At 47.4% G+C, this 13,671-nt stretch overlaps 5 protein-coding genes across 5 annotated transcripts; 4 read left to right on the plus strand and 1 right to left on the minus strand.

The window, feature by feature from the left end:
• The first annotated feature begins 96 nt into the window (after positions 1 to 96).
• L228DRAFT_260174 (hypothetical protein) lies at positions 97 to 2,216 on the plus strand. The gene is made up of 3 exons (XM_018334231.1): positions 97 to 633; positions 706 to 933; positions 1,003 to 2,216. The coding sequence occupies exons 1-3, from the start codon at positions 554 to 556 to the stop codon at positions 1,721 to 1,723; spliced, it is 1,029 nt and encodes a 342-aa protein (XP_018188888.1). The 5' UTR covers positions 97 to 553; the 3' UTR covers positions 1,724 to 2,216.
• Positions 2,217 to 2,437: 221 nt separating this feature from the next.
• L228DRAFT_246097 (eukaryotic translation initiation factor 2 subunit alpha) lies at positions 2,438 to 3,961 on the plus strand. The gene is made up of 4 exons (XM_018332322.1): positions 2,438 to 2,780; positions 2,842 to 3,004; positions 3,067 to 3,274; positions 3,329 to 3,961. The coding sequence occupies exons 1-4, from the start codon at positions 2,703 to 2,705 to the stop codon at positions 3,801 to 3,803; spliced, it is 924 nt and encodes a 307-aa protein (XP_018188889.1). The 5' UTR covers positions 2,438 to 2,702; the 3' UTR covers positions 3,804 to 3,961.
• A 32-nt stretch (positions 3,962 to 3,993) lies between these two features.
• L228DRAFT_219586 (hypothetical protein) lies at positions 3,994 to 6,682 on the plus strand. The gene is made up of 6 exons (XM_018330225.1): positions 3,994 to 4,332; positions 4,399 to 4,726; positions 4,781 to 5,715; positions 5,773 to 5,855; positions 5,914 to 5,971; positions 6,049 to 6,682. The coding sequence occupies exons 1-6, from the start codon at positions 4,257 to 4,259 to the stop codon at positions 6,441 to 6,443; spliced, it is 1,875 nt and encodes a 624-aa protein (XP_018188890.1). The 5' UTR covers positions 3,994 to 4,256; the 3' UTR covers positions 6,444 to 6,682.
• On the minus strand, positions 6,651 to 11,170 carry L228DRAFT_229156 (cation transporting ATPase). The gene is made up of 5 exons (XM_018330495.1): positions 10,959 to 11,170; positions 10,544 to 10,904; positions 7,535 to 10,492; positions 7,343 to 7,479; positions 6,651 to 7,279 (listed from the first exon to the last, which is right to left on the minus strand). Coding segments are annotated over exons 1-5 (3,933 nt in total). The 5' UTR covers positions 10,961 to 11,170; the 3' UTR covers positions 6,651 to 6,804.
• Positions 11,171 to 11,361: 191 nt separating this feature from the next.
• L228DRAFT_246101 (glutaminyl-tRNA synthetase) lies at positions 11,362 to 13,660 on the plus strand. Its single transcript, XM_018332323.1, has 3 exons — positions 11,362 to 11,980; positions 12,043 to 12,436; positions 12,488 to 13,660. Exons 1-3 carry the CDS (start codon positions 11,407 to 11,409, stop codon positions 13,452 to 13,454), a joined length of 1,935 nt encoding a protein of 644 aa, XP_018188892.1. The 5' UTR covers positions 11,362 to 11,406; the 3' UTR covers positions 13,455 to 13,660.
• The last annotated feature ends 11 nt before the right edge of the window (positions 13,661 to 13,671 follow it).

Here is a 13,671-nt window from a genome sequence, read left to right on the forward strand (position 1 = left end):
CGAGGGAAGGCGACAGGGCCGAAGGGGCGACGACCCGCCAGGGCCGCGGAACCCAGAAATTGACATTAAACCTGGACGCTTTCATAGCATATTGAATAAATTTCAATCACAATGAATGAGTGCCATGTTTTAGATCTTGTCGAGTCAATGATAAGATTTCATCTATACACAGTTCATGGCTTCCTTATGGCATCCATTTTCAATCAGTTTATTTCATTTGACGCCTCAAGCGAGAAAAGCATAGGGCATCTTCAAATGTATCTAAATCAGGTCACGTGAATGAGTGACGGAGAGGAAAGGTACGTACCTGTTGACACTCGGTGGTCGAGGAAGACCTAAAGCGCAGCGCTTCCTCGATCACGTCGCGCCCCGAGTCAAAACAAAGTGGGTGGTAGGTATTTGTTGTGGCTTCCCCCACCACCTCCAAAGCTTGCGCGCACTGCATTCCTTCGTCTCAGCCTTCACCTGTGACCAGCATAACGTTTCTATAATCTCTCTCAAAGACAGTGAATAAGGGTACTCTTCGCGCGCCTATATTGGACAATTTGAAGCAATGTCTGTGCCTTCGTCGTGGCTGCAGAAGCAGCGGAAAAGCGACCTGGTTGGTCTCGCAGATCAAGTCGGACTCAAAGAGTGAGACTACCGAATTGACTTTGTAAAACAGAGCTTCTGTGAAGAGTACAATGCTGACAACTCATACTTTAGCTATGAGAGCTTGAAGAAGACCGATCTTGAAGTAGCGCTTGATGAATTCCTGCGCGCAAACCAGAGCAAGTTTGCTAATGAATCGAGTCTGATGCCTTTTTACAAGCGCATTGCGGCGGGATCACCCGTGAAGAAGGAAAGCGTGGCTGCTACTCCTGACTCTGAACCTAAATCTGCGAAGCCGAGGAGCCGAAAGATTGTTAAAGTGCGCGACAATATCGACTCTAGGTATGTTTTCCCGAAGTTGTGGGAGTGGCGGTCTTTGTTGCCAAAATACAGGTGTTAACACCACAGCAGTGAACATTCAACGCCAGAAGCGAGTAGAACGGCAATGGTGACGCGAACTCCTCGCACTAGTTTAGGGTTCCCTTCGCCTGTTAACCTTCCTCCATCTCCGGCTGCTGTCGCGGACGCCATTGATCGCAGGACGGCAGATGTACGTTCAAAGATTGGAAAGGCGTGGGAAGGGACTGGCGTCACAAACTCAGCAGAAGGTCTTCGGGAAGTTCTCAGTAGTGCTGTTGGAGTAGAAACTTTGGTACTATTGATTGAAGCATGCGGCCTGTTTCCGGAGGTGTTGCCGCTTCGTTACCCTTTCAAAATCCCAGCACAGCCAGCTATTGGACTTCAATCTGACCTTCCAGTGCCCATTCCAGACCTGTTCCTATTGCTGACGAATTCTTTCTGGGGCCCATTTACTTTATGGCTTTCAACCACTCTCCTTGTGCCGCTCGCGTTTGCGTATTTCTTCAATCTTACCCTCCATGCGAAGAGCAGTCACGCGACACACTCCCGAGTTGTGAAGCCTACTTACAGATTTGACCCATTGGCTTTCAATGTCGTCAAAGGTCTGATCACATGGCTGGTTTATTCACAGGGAGTTGGCTTTGGAGGTTGGTTGAGGAGTGAGAATGTCGCAAGAGTTGATGCCGCCATTCCTGGTGGCCATACCGGAATTCTGATTGGAGCAGGAGTTGGTGCGCTCGCCAGCATCTACGAAGCTATTCTGAAGAAATAATCGATAGGATTGCACGACTTCCAGGGGAACATGTTGCAGAAAAAGTACCGGCTATGCCACGGTTATTTTCCACACTCAAAATTCACTTTTGAATGTGTTGCAGCGACTTTTATCTTTGAAACTTTTGGGTCCCTCTCTCGCCCTTTGGCCTTTGTAATTCTTGGCTTTTCTTTTTCCTGTTTCTCTTTTTCTTTTTCATTTTTCAAACCCCGAGTCGGCGGTCTTGGTGCTGGCGTTGATTGATGACTTGTTCGTGTTTTGTGGACAGTTTTTTGTTGAAAGACATCATTATACTATGCAGGAAATTGTATTTTTTTAAGCAATTTCAACCAATGCAAATACTTCGGGCTCTGCAACCTCATTGCGGTCTTTGTTGAAAAACTTCCGTTTCTTTGTTGCAATTGGCCTAAGCATCTGCACCTGAGAGCTTTTCGGATTGAATTAGGAAATTGGAGAATAGTTTCTAAATCGATCATCGAGATCGAAGGATCGGAGAAAATCTCCAATGAGAGAGTAAACCGAAAATCTCATATCGAAACATTTTAAAATTGTATATTGCTCATACCAATTGTACAACGAAGTAATCTGCCGTGTTTTAAGGTCTGAAGTGTGACGGACTACCGAATGGAGCGAAGGGGTCATACGGAGGATCCCCGGTACTTTTTGAGCGAGGCGGCTCCGGAGAAACTCTTGGCATTTGAGCCCCCACTGCGAAAAGAGATGGCGATCGAACACTAATTGTGTGAGCCGCACAACTGTTTGACTTGCATCTTCAGCAACAATAACGTCAGGGATTGCAGAAGCTGCTATTTTCATCAGTAGCGCTTGAATTTGTCGTTGTATCTCAGGCTTAGTGATTGCAACGTCGCATCTTGCGAGATCTCGCCACACTATCTCAAACTTTCCTCGTCCGAACGAGTCATCGGTTTTTTCCTTTTCTTGAATTTAGAGAAGCATACCAACAACAACAACCACCAAGATGTCGTTAACAAATTGCCGTTTCTACGAGGAGAAGTATCCGGAGATCGACAGCTTTGTCATGGTCAATGTCAAGCAGGTCAGTCGGGTTGAGTTCCTTTTTCGACTCTGACGAAGCGCTGATGAGGAGAATACAATAGATCGCCGAGATGGGTGCCTACGTGAAACTTTTGGAATACGACAACATCGACGGCATGATTCTGCTCAGCGAACTCTCAAGACGTCGGATAAGAAGTATTCAGAAGCTTATTCGTGTCGGACGAAACGAAGTTGTTGTTGTTCTTAGGGTTGATAAAGAGAAAGGTTTGGATTTACTTTCGTCCGCATTTTCCATTTTCCATACTAAATAATCACTCTCACAATAGGTTACATTGACCTTTCGAAGCGACGTGTCTCTCCTGAAGATGTTGTCAAATGCGAGGAGCGCTATAACAAGAGCAAGATGGTGCACTCTATTCTCCGCCACGTCGCCGAGAAGACGAAGACTCCTATTGAAGAGCTCTACCAGAACATTGGCTGGCCTTTGAACCGGAAATACGGACACGCAGTTGATGCTTTCAAGCTTTCAATCACGTATGTACCATCTATGTCACGGGGGAGGATGCGCGCTGACCGCCAATGTTGCAGTAACCCTGAAGTTTGGAACGATGTGACTTTCCCCAGCGAAGTCATCAAGGAGGAGCTTTGCTCTTACATCAGCAAACGTCTCACACCCCAGCCTACGAAGGTCCGTGCCGATGTCGAAGTCACCTGCTTTGGATACGAGGGTATCGACGCTGTCAAGACGGCTCTTCGCTCCGCCGAGGAGAAGAATACCGCGGACACCCAGGTGAAGGTCAAATTGGTTTCTCCTCCCCTCTATGTCCTTACCAGCCAATGTCTCGACAAAAACTCTGGTATTGAACTTCTGGAGGCGGCCATCGAGAATATCCAGTCGAGCATCAAATCAGCGGGAGGCAACTGCGTAGTCAAGATGGCACCCAAGGCGGTCACCGAGAATGATGATGCTGAGCTTCAGGCTCTTATGGAGAAGAGAGAGCGTGAGAACCAGGAAGTCAGTGGAGATGAAAGCCTCAGCGAGAGTGATGAGGGTGTTGTGTAGATCACATGGTTAACGCGTAAATGTATATCCTGGGGAAAAGTTCATTAAAACACGAAATTCATTTTTTCAAATTCAATTGAGCTTTCACTGTGCAGCGGCTGGACTTTGATAATTAAGTAGGTTGGACTGAATGAGATTTTTGACAACCGGGATGCGTGCTGTGTCCCAGTCCGTAGTATATAAGGTATCTTATCGGAGTGCATAATTCCGGATTTGCTGGGTCGCGTCGCGCGCAATGACCACAGACGGAAACGGAGCTGTCGTCATTTAAAGTTTCTGCCCTCCCAAACTCGTTTTCTCATCAGTTTCTCAAGTATTTACTTTGAATCACCTTCTCGATTTCCGAGTTGTGTGGGATTACGATTGTGGCATTCTCCGTCTTGCCCCTCTTTTGTCACCGTTCTGTGATCCGAGAGAGAACGGCTGAAGCTCCCCGCGAGCTTTACCAGAGCTATGGTACAATGGAAGCGGTTGTTTAACATCAATGACGACACTGGCAGACGATTTTACGCAGATGAAGCCAGCCACTGTAAGAAATTTGAACTTGAGTGTTTTTCTGGCCGGTAGACATTTTACTAACCATGATCATTGATAGTGCTGCCCACGCATAGACAAGAAGCAATTCGTTCCGCGTTCCCTGCCGAAGAAGTCACCAAGGTAGCGCTTCGCCTCAAATATCAGATTGAACAAGTCATACCTTGCGAGCTGGAAGAGGCACAAATTGTTAAGGCTCATTCCCCAATATTAACGCATAAAGTGCAGAAGACTGCTGCAAAGGCAGGCGGAGACGAGTATGGCGCTTGCGTAGTATATTGTTTACTTGTTTGCAAGAAATGGTTCAAGCGGCAGGCGACATTAGAATTGTGGGACGCTGATTTACATAATGTCCGCGCTGTTGCGTGCGAGATGCTTGCAAAGCATATGTGTGTTAGCCTCTCATATTTCTTGCTTGCGCGAAATGCTGATCCTTCTACTAGAATTGAAACCCAAGAAGACCAACAGTATCTCCTCCAAGACGTCCTTCTTCGTCGTTATTCCATTCTTGTGAATGGAAAGGAATCTTTGGCGGCGAATGTCGTTGAGCGAGCCGTAGACCTTCATGCATTGCGGGTAATTGGGTCGTCCGGATATCAGAAATGCATAAAATATCTCTGGAAGGGGTGGCTGGTTCAAGACGAGAACGACCCGTCCACATTTATCGACTATGTGCAAAAAGCCAATACAAGCTATTGGGCACACTTCGATCCAGATCGTATGCGTGCACCAATTTACCAGAACTCCCTGCAAATATTCTTTTCTTTGGCCTATCTGGGCTTGTACACCGGCGCAATCAATACAATAAACCGAACTGGAGACCTTGACCTTGTTGAGGGATTGCTCTATGCGTTCACTTTGGGATTTATCTGTGACGAGATCGCAAAGTTCTGGAAAGTTGGCAGGTACTACATCGGATTCTGGAATGTCTTTAACAGCACTTTATACGTACTCCTCACCATATCTTTCGTGACCCGAATGGTTGCCCTTGGATATCCTCTACACGATCATGATGGCCGCAGGGAGCACTTTAACGAGTTGAGCTATAACTTTCTCGCATTTTCGGCGCCAATGTTCTGGATGCGTATACTTTTATATCTTGACACTTTCCGATTTTTCGGCGCAATGTTGGTGGTTTTGAAGGTTATGATGAAAGAGTCCATCATCTTTTTTGCATTGCTGGCGGTGCTCATCGTTGGATTCCTCCAAGGTTTCATTGCAATGGATGACATCGATGACAACAACATCGTTACCTCATTCATTCTCCAATCCATGGCAAATAGTATCATGCAGAGCCCCGACTTTTCAGGCTTCCATAACTTTGCACCTCCGTTCGGAATCATCCTTTACTACATCTTCACCTTTGTAGTAATGGTTGGTGAGTAATTCTCTTGTCGACCGCCTTGATGCGTCATATGCTTACTCTGAATCACAGTCCTCCTGAACATTCTCATTGCGCTTTATAACAGCGCATATGAGGATATCACAGACAATGCTATCGATGAATACATGGCACTAGTAAGATCTTCTTGCAACCCTCAAGCGGTCTTAATTTATACTGACGCCCAGATTCTAGTTCTCTCAGAAAACAATGCAATTCGTCCGAGCTCCAGACGAAAATGTCTTCATTCCACGTAAGTGAAATATTCCCAGAAGCTCCCATTCATTGGTCTGCGCCTGAGCCGTTTCCTGATTCTTATCTTTAATTTAGCATTCAACTTAATCGAGATGCTCTTACTCATCCTTCCTTTTGAATGGTGGATGCCCAAAGCCACGTATGAACGTGTCAACGACTATGTCATGGGCGTCATTTACTCTCCTCTCCTCCTGCTCACCGCTTGGATCGAATCTCGTCAAGCGGCCGATGTGACGTCAAACCGTCAACGCGGAGAAGAAGACGATGATACCATTGAGGAATGGGAACAAATGGGTAATCACATTGACTTTGAGACCGAAGGCTGGTCCAAGGAAGTCGCACACACGGCGCCAAATGTTGAGATTAACGCCACGCTGCTCGAAGTCCGCGAACTCAAAGACCAGATCAAGGAACTGAAGTCTCTTGTCGAGGATCTAAGATTCTCTGGTAGTACCACAACACTATCATGATCTTCGCTATGGGTGATATGCGATGGTTCAGCACCTTCAAATCGAAGTATTGAATCTGTTCGCTATCGAGGTGACGGAGAAAAAAAGGAAACAGACTTATCTAGCATACCGTGATAGAAACATGAGCGCTGGAGACATTTCAGATTCGTCAGCTGCCGTGTTTACCCTGGTATTCATTCTGACTGTGCTTGCATAGCTTCAAAATAAGAGTCGAATTTATAAGTCTATTTCAAAGAGACATCTTTAAGATACATTCCTTCAATCTATCTGTAAGGCATGTGGCGACATATGATAAAAGCATATGAAAGTGTGTAGAGAAATTTACAGAAGATGCAACAGAATGGTCTAGCAAAGCCCGGCTTCATCGTTTGCCTCCGGCCTTCTCGACTTCCTCTGCAGCCTTCTTTTCCGCTTCGATCCGTTCTGCTTCATTCCGCTTTTCCTCAGCAGCAATCTGATCAGGTCGACGGACGGCAATATCCTTGGCCCTATAATCGCTGTAAAGCGCTTTGAGACCCTTTTCAACGGCCCAACATCCAATGTAATCAAGCGCCATGACGGTAGTCAGAACCACCTTGAAGTTAGTACTAAAACGAACCAGCTTCATCTGCTCATTGATCTCCGGAACAAACTCTGTGGCACATGAAAATGCAACACCTGCGGTCAGGACGAGCGAGTAATACATTCCGCTATTCTCTTTGATAGACTCTCGGAATGGCCGACCCTGATAGTTGATGGCAAAAGTCGAAATCTGCTGAATAAGTTGGAGAAGATACACGGCGCTATTCAAAAGTGAAGGCTCAAATTTGCCCTCGAGATCAACATCGTCAGACTTCCTGCAAAGAGCGTTAGTATTGATTCTCTACGGTAGAAAAAGCCCATATCTCGGAAGAACTTACGGTTCAATCTTTTGGACGTAGTTCGAGATGTACAAAAGGGTGACAATATGAATTGCGAATTGACCAAGCACAGAGCCGACCACATAAGCGTTGAAAATTGTTGACTGAGGTCGCTCTTTCGATAGTTTGTCGACGGGCTATAGACACTATTAGCACAGACAATGCGAGATATTCACAACGCGATAAACTCACTTTAGCACGCGAAATGGACAAGGAGCAGATGCTAACCAGCATTCCGCTAATGGTAGCTTGGCGATCACCAAATTTAATTCCGTCAAGGTAGAGAACACTCAGACTGTAGGCGCTAATGAGACAGTTCAGGGCAAGGATTTTGTACATCTGAATGGTAGCAACTAGCGTGCAACGGCCTTGCCGAATGATGTGTGAGATAGCAACGACGTTCGCCAATTTGCTTGTAAAAGGCGCTGCGACCGAGGCGTCTCCAAGTTTGATCTGGGGAGGCTCGGCTTCGTTTAGTTGAGACTCGAACATCGAATTCGTAAGTTTATCCGCAAGGGTAGCTGCGGCTTGTTGAGCCTGTTGCTGACGCTGTTGTTCAGGAGTAGCATTCGCATTGGCTTTTTGGAGAGCTTGTGCACCAGGAGATGTTATCGTAGGGATACCGTCGGCCTTGTCTTTCTCCTCGGATCCGATATCCACGGCTCCGGCGGCGGTCATCTTTTCGGCCTGCTGAAGCATGGCCTTTTCGTAGTGAGGATTAGATGGACCTGGAGGATAGAGATGGGCAATTTGCAGAGGGACAGGAGGCGCAGGCTGATTGAAGCGCTTCATAACCGAACATTGCTGCTCATAGATCTCTTTGAATTTGGTAGTTCGGGCATGTTCAGCAATGCGATTCAGGTCGTCTTGTGTGCCATTAAGGAGCGCGACGCCAACATGAGCTTGCTTCAGTGCACCCACGTCGTTGGTGCCGTCACCGCACATGAGTGTAGTGTAACCAGCATCTTTGAGCCCTGTCAAAATATCCTCTTTCTGTTTCGGCGAGACTCGCGCATACACCCAAGTATGGCGCAAAAGATCGGGCAAAGCGGGCTGACCAGCGAATTTAGCCAAGGCGTATCCAGTAACACAAATATCCTTAGTTGCAAGAATCTCTTTATCCAAGGCCTGAGAGGGGTCGACTTCAATCTGAATCTTGTTGTCGACACTGTGCCACACTAACCGAGTTCCGGTTTCATCATGTTCGGGAGCGTCCAGAATGAGGATATCACGGTCAACGATTTCAACTTGACGAGCAACGTGGGCTGCGGTCAAAGGATTATCGCCAGTGATCATAACGACACGATGGCTGCTCTCATTGAGCATCCGAACCGTTTTTGCGGCATCCTCTTTAAGAGGACATTGCAAAACAAGGAAACCGGCAAAGTTCAAGTCACGTTCGACTTCTTCCCGTTTGAGCTGGTTAATCCTTGATTGTCCCAGCTCGCCTTCTCGGGCTAAATACTTGTATGCCAGAGCCAAGACTCTTCCTCCATTTCGAGTGAAATGCCTGAAAGTTTCCTCGTAGTTGGATGGAACATGAACAAGCATCTTCTGTATTGTTTCAGGCGCTCCTTTAACGCCGACAAACGTACTTTTCGCGCTTTTCGAAGTATGACGATCGGTGGATACGATGGTAGCTATAGAGCTCTGACGCTTGAGGGCGGAGGAAAATTGGAATCGCCTCTTGATCTGGACAGTAAAGGCGCTGTGAGAATGAGATTTTCCTTTCGATAACAGTGCCTTATTGGTTAAGATATCATGTCGTCCGAGTTCCCAGCCTAGGGAGGACAGGGTTGCCTTTTCCATGGGATCGCCAACAATCTCTCCCTCATCTAGCATCACAAGAGCATGAGCAGTTGAGAGAACAAGGGTAGTCTCCTGACCAGCTTCCAAGACCGGCGTAACTTCGTATTCTGAGGTTGCTTTCTTTTCCCCTGCCGAGAGAGATAATCCAGCAACTCCATCGACTACAAGATCTTCTCCTGTGAGAGTTCCTGTTTTGTCAAAACAGGCTATATCCACTCTCCCGGCAAATGGAATTCGGAAGGGTTCTGTGCAGTAAATCGCGAACCTGCTCAAAGCAGCCAGGCTTGTGTTGACAGCAAGGCTAAGAACCATGGGAAGCTCCGGAGGAACAACGTTGGTGATGATAAGGACGCAGTCCAGCAGCAGCTTTGAACGCTTGCGGTCTTTCAAGACCCCTTCCTGCCAAACATACCAGGAAGCAGCGAGCGCGAACATCAACAGGAACAAAATGAAGAACAGCGCCTCGAGGTTGTTGGCAGAAACTCGTTCGGTGGAATAAATCATGGTGCGGACCAGAGTTCCTTGACTGGTCTCAAAGCCAGTTTTGATAACAACTGCCAATGCTCCATTGTCCGGCGCAGATTTAATGCCAGATGGCAGCGTAGGTGTAGCCTCAGAAGACCCTTCAGTCACGTTACCATGAGTTATTTGAAGAACTTTGGTTCCACCAAAAAGGAAGGCGTTTTTGTCCAAGCCCTCAGGCTCGATTTCGGCGTCTCCGGGTCGAAGTGCGACGGAATCCTTAAGCAAAGGCGTACTCTCTCCAGATAACATCGCCTCGTTAACGATTGCACCCCCTTCCACAAGGAGAAGGTCACAAGCCACACCGCTATCTTCCTTGGTACGGCCGACAGACACCAGATCGCCTGGCAAGAGGCTATCGCTTCGAGTTTCGGTCCATTTCCCGTCGCGATAAACCCAGATATCATAGGGCTTGATACCCATTCCCCGAAATTCGGTCAAAGTTCTCTGTCTTTGCCATACCACAGTGCTTTCGAAAGCGACCAGCATGAAAAGAGTGAAGAGGGAGTAGTACCAATAATCATCAAGCATCCACAAGCCAACACAGAATACCTGGAAGACGAAAAAAGGAGCAACCGCATGCTCCTTGAAGAGTTCTGTAAACGTTGGCACAGGAATATCAAAAGTATTGGCCCCATAATGCTTAGTAAGTCTGGTCACATCAGCGGAGTTTAGCCCGCGTGACTGCTGGAAAGTTTTGATCGCAGGCTTCGGATCACTGTCCAATGCAAAGGACAAAGGTGCAAATGATCGTGTCTCTGGGTTGTAGAGGAACCGGCGCTTCTGGAAGAGGAAGGAGAGGCTGACTTTCCCGGTTGCCTAGACACAGTAAGCTGCTGAATGAAATAGACCAGTAATTCTTCGACTTACAGGGTCACGATCCCGCAACAGATTGCATATTTCGGCGATACCTGCATTCGTAACGGGGATCACTTTTATGAGCTTGGCTTGCTCAACATTCTGAGCCGTTGTAGAAGTGAAAAGAGCTCTCAGTTCAACATTCCAGAAAGTGCTGAGCCAAACCAATGCTTGGAGTGTTATTATGGTACCGGACCAGACGAAGGTCCATTCAGAAGATTGAAGGTGCTTCTCATAGCGTTCCGGAGAAAGATAGAAAGCAAAGAAGACCGGCCAGATCAAGAGGAACGGCCAAATGTATGCGTGCAAGGTAAAGGGCAGTGGGTTGTGGAGCGTGGCAGATTTGATTTGGGCATTGTCAACGAGGGGAGCCCTAAAGTCGAATTAGCATATAGTTGATGGGAGGAGGGAATAATTTGAATCATACATGGTTCCGCAAGGCGAATGTCCGCCGAGGGACCGGGAATTGAAAGACAGGTGGCAGAAAGGAAGTTAAAGAAGTAGCTTCAAATTCAGGTCTGCATGGAGAGGCTTTTGCTTTCTAAATGGCAGAGAGCAAGCCGATGAAATCACCCTTCGATTGAAATGTATATCTTCTACGCAAGACTTGTTGCGCAGAGAGCTCTGAATCGTCTGATGATAGGCGCTGTTGCATAACAACTTTATTCGATATAATTCCGTATGAAAGGAAGATTAGGTAATTTCAGCATAGCTGAGTTCTCTCCTTCGCCGTAAGATAAACTTCATTCTACGGCGGGCGATGGATCGCGGGGCGCGCAGTTTGACTCACTGAGCGAGGGGAGCTTTTGCCTGTGATAAACTTTGTTTCCAACAGCGGCACGCATTTCTCTTTTGTTTCAGGGTATTGCTCCAACATGGATGGACAAACTACTCTTCCAGAGCGTCCGAAGGAGCCAGCTGCTCCTACGGAGTCCGCTGCAAATAATTCTCCAGCCGTTGAACAGGCTACTAAACCCGCGAAAGCGCCCAAGAAACCAAAGCCGCCAAAAGCCCCGAAAGCGCCCAAAGAGCCAAAGCCTCCGGCTCAGAAGAAGCAGAGCGCACCGAATGTGCCAGCTCCTCCTGCAGACCCTAATTCCATGTTCAAGGAAGGGTTTCTCAAGGCGGTTCATGCGGAACGACCTGCAGAGCGTGTTTTCACTCGATTCCCCCCCGAGCCAAATGGATATCTTCACATTGGACATAGTAAGGCGATTGCGATCAATTTTGGATTTGCGCGATACCATGGCGGAGACTGCTATTTGCGATTTGACGACACAAATCCCGAGGCGGAAGAAGAGAAATATTTCGTTGCTATCCGAGAGATGATTGAGTGGTTGGGTTTCAAACCATATAAAGTAACATATTCCAGCGACAATTTTGATAAGCTTTACGAGCTTGCAGAGGAGCTTATCAGGAGGGACAGAGCCTATGTCTGCCACTGCTCAGGTCTGTTGATCAATTTTCCTTTACTCCTCACTCCAGCTAATGTCGATAATTCCAATCTGCAGATACCGAAGTCAAGCAACAACGAGGCGGCGAAAACCACGGTCCCCGTTATGCATGTGTCCACCGCAGTCGCCCTACCGAGGAATCTCTTCAAGAATTCCGTGCTATGAGAGACGGCAAATATAAGCCCAGGGAGGCTTTTCTTCGCATGAAGCAAAACCTTGAAGATGGCAATCCTCAGATGTGGGATCTTTCTGCGTATCGTGTCTTGAATGCATCTCACCACCGAACCGGCGATAAATGGTGCATCTACCCTACCTACGACTTCACCCACTGCTTGTGTGATAGCTTCGAGAATATCTCCCACTCATTGTGTACAACTGAATTTCAGTTGTCTAGAGTTTCTTATGAGTGGCTTTGCGATGAGCTTGATGTATACAAGCCCATGCAGAGAGAGTAAGTCATCCCTAGTACGTTAGCAGGATATGGCTAATCCTTGGCCGTCAGGTATGGACGACTCAACGTTACAGGAACGGTCCTTTCGAAGCGCAAGATTGCCAAGCTTGTCAACGAACATTACGTTCGAGGCTGGGACGATCCCCGACTTTATACCTTGGTCGCTCTGCGGCGACGTGGTGTGCCCCCTGGTGCAATTCTCTCCTTCATTAATGAGCTGGGTGTCTCAACGGCTCTTACAAACATTCAACTTGCTCGATTCGAGCAAAGCGTCCGTCGCTATCTCGAGACAACCGTGCCACGGCTCATGGTAGTTCTCGACCCCATTCCGGTCGTGATCGAAAACTTACCCGACGGGTACGTGGAAGAGGTTGAAGTGCCTTTCTCGCCCAAGGATCCGTCTATGGGCGGCCACGTCGTTCCTTTCACGAAAGTCGTATACGTCGACCGCAGCGATTTCCGAGAGATTGACAGCAAGGATTATTTCCGTCTCGCACCAGGAAAATCTGTTGGACTCCTCAAAGTTCCTTACCCAATTAAGGCCACCACCTTTTCGAAGGACCCTACTACTGGCCTTGTTACCGAAGTTCGTGCCGTCTACGAGAAGCCAGAGGAAGGTGCAACTTTCAAAAAGCCAAAGACATATATTCAATGGGTTGGTTCCTCGGAAAAGCACCATTCTCCCGTCAAGGTCGAAGCACGCATGTTCTATTCTCTTTTCCGCTCGGAGAATCCTGATGCTACTGAGGGCGGTTTTATCAACGATATCAACCCCGACAGTGAACAAATATTCCCTAATGCTATGGTTGAGACTGGCCTAGATGATGTGCGCAAGCGTGCGCCCTGGCCGCAGGAGGAAGGAGAGAAGAACATTGCCAACAAGGATGCGGGTTACGAGACTGTGCGATTTCAAGGCTTGAGAATCGCATACTTTTGCTTGGACAAAGATAGCACTTCCGACAAGCTCGTCCTTAACAGAATTGTTGGTCTGAAGGAGGATGCCGCAAAGTCATCTTAGAGGTTCTCCATCTGCATTAAATTGTTCCAAGCATCTATATAGTAGACGCTAGAGGGAGTGAATCAGCTATGCCCTTTGATTCACAATATCAAGCGGATCCGAAAGTACCGTTAGATAGCATCGAACTTTAGGCCTTTAAATTTCGGCCAGTGACACTTTCTGGGTTCGAAGGTTTTTTAACAAGTCAAATACAAAACTGGAAAGACTTTTGTTGTTC

Source organism: Xylona heveae, assembly GCF_001619985.1.
Source record: "Xylona heveae TC161 unplaced genomic scaffold L228scaffold_4, whole genome shotgun sequence".
Lineage (NCBI taxonomy): Eukaryota > Fungi > Ascomycota > Xylonomycetes > Xylonales > Xylonaceae > Xylona > Xylona heveae.

Bases quoted from the DNA above. Each gene is read 5' to 3' on its own strand.
- L228DRAFT_260174 (XM_018334231.1), top strand. From the start codon at position 554: ATGTCTGTGCCTTCGTCGTGGCTGCAGAAGCAGCGGAAAAGCGACCTG. The intron at 634-705 runs GTGAGACTACCG...CTCATACTTTAG, and splicing joins GATCAAGTCGGACTCAAAGA to CTATGAGAGCTTGAAGAAGA. The intron at 934-1,002 runs GTATGTTTTCCC...ACACCACAGCAG, and splicing joins CGCGACAATATCGACTCTAG to TGAACATTCAACGCCAGAAG.
- L228DRAFT_219586 (XM_018330225.1), top strand. From the start codon at position 4,257: ATGGTACAATGGAAGCGGTTGTTTAACATCAATGACGACACTGGCAGA. The intron at 4,727-4,780 runs GTGTGTTAGCCT...TCCTTCTACTAG, and splicing joins GAGATGCTTGCAAAGCATAT to AATTGAAACCCAAGAAGACC. The intron at 5,972-6,048 runs GTAAGTGAAATA...TCTTTAATTTAG, and splicing joins CGAAAATGTCTTCATTCCAC to CATTCAACTTAATCGAGATG.
- L228DRAFT_246097 (XM_018332322.1), top strand. From the start codon at position 2,703: ATGTCGTTAACAAATTGCCGTTTCTACGAGGAGAAGTATCCGGAGATC. The intron at 2,781-2,841 runs GTCAGTCGGGTT...AGAATACAATAG, and splicing joins TCATGGTCAATGTCAAGCAG to ATCGCCGAGATGGGTGCCTA. The intron at 3,005-3,066 runs GTTTGGATTTAC...CTCTCACAATAG, and splicing joins TAGGGTTGATAAAGAGAAAG to GTTACATTGACCTTTCGAAG.
- L228DRAFT_246101 (XM_018332323.1), top strand. From the start codon at position 11,407: ATGGATGGACAAACTACTCTTCCAGAGCGTCCGAAGGAGCCAGCTGCT. The intron at 11,981-12,042 runs GTCTGTTGATCA...TCCAATCTGCAG, and splicing joins CTATGTCTGCCACTGCTCAG to ATACCGAAGTCAAGCAACAA. The intron at 12,437-12,487 runs GTAAGTCATCCC...CTTGGCCGTCAG, and splicing joins TACAAGCCCATGCAGAGAGA to GTATGGACGACTCAACGTTA.
- L228DRAFT_229156 (XM_018330495.1), bottom strand. The intron at 10,493-10,543 runs GTAAGTCGAAGA...TACTGTGTCTAG, and splicing joins TGTTGCGGGATCGTGACCCT to GCAACCGGGAAAGTCAGCCT. The intron at 7,280-7,342 runs GTAAGTTCTTCC...CGCTCTTTGCAG, and splicing joins TACGTCCAAAAGATTGAACC to GAAGTCTGACGATGTTGATC.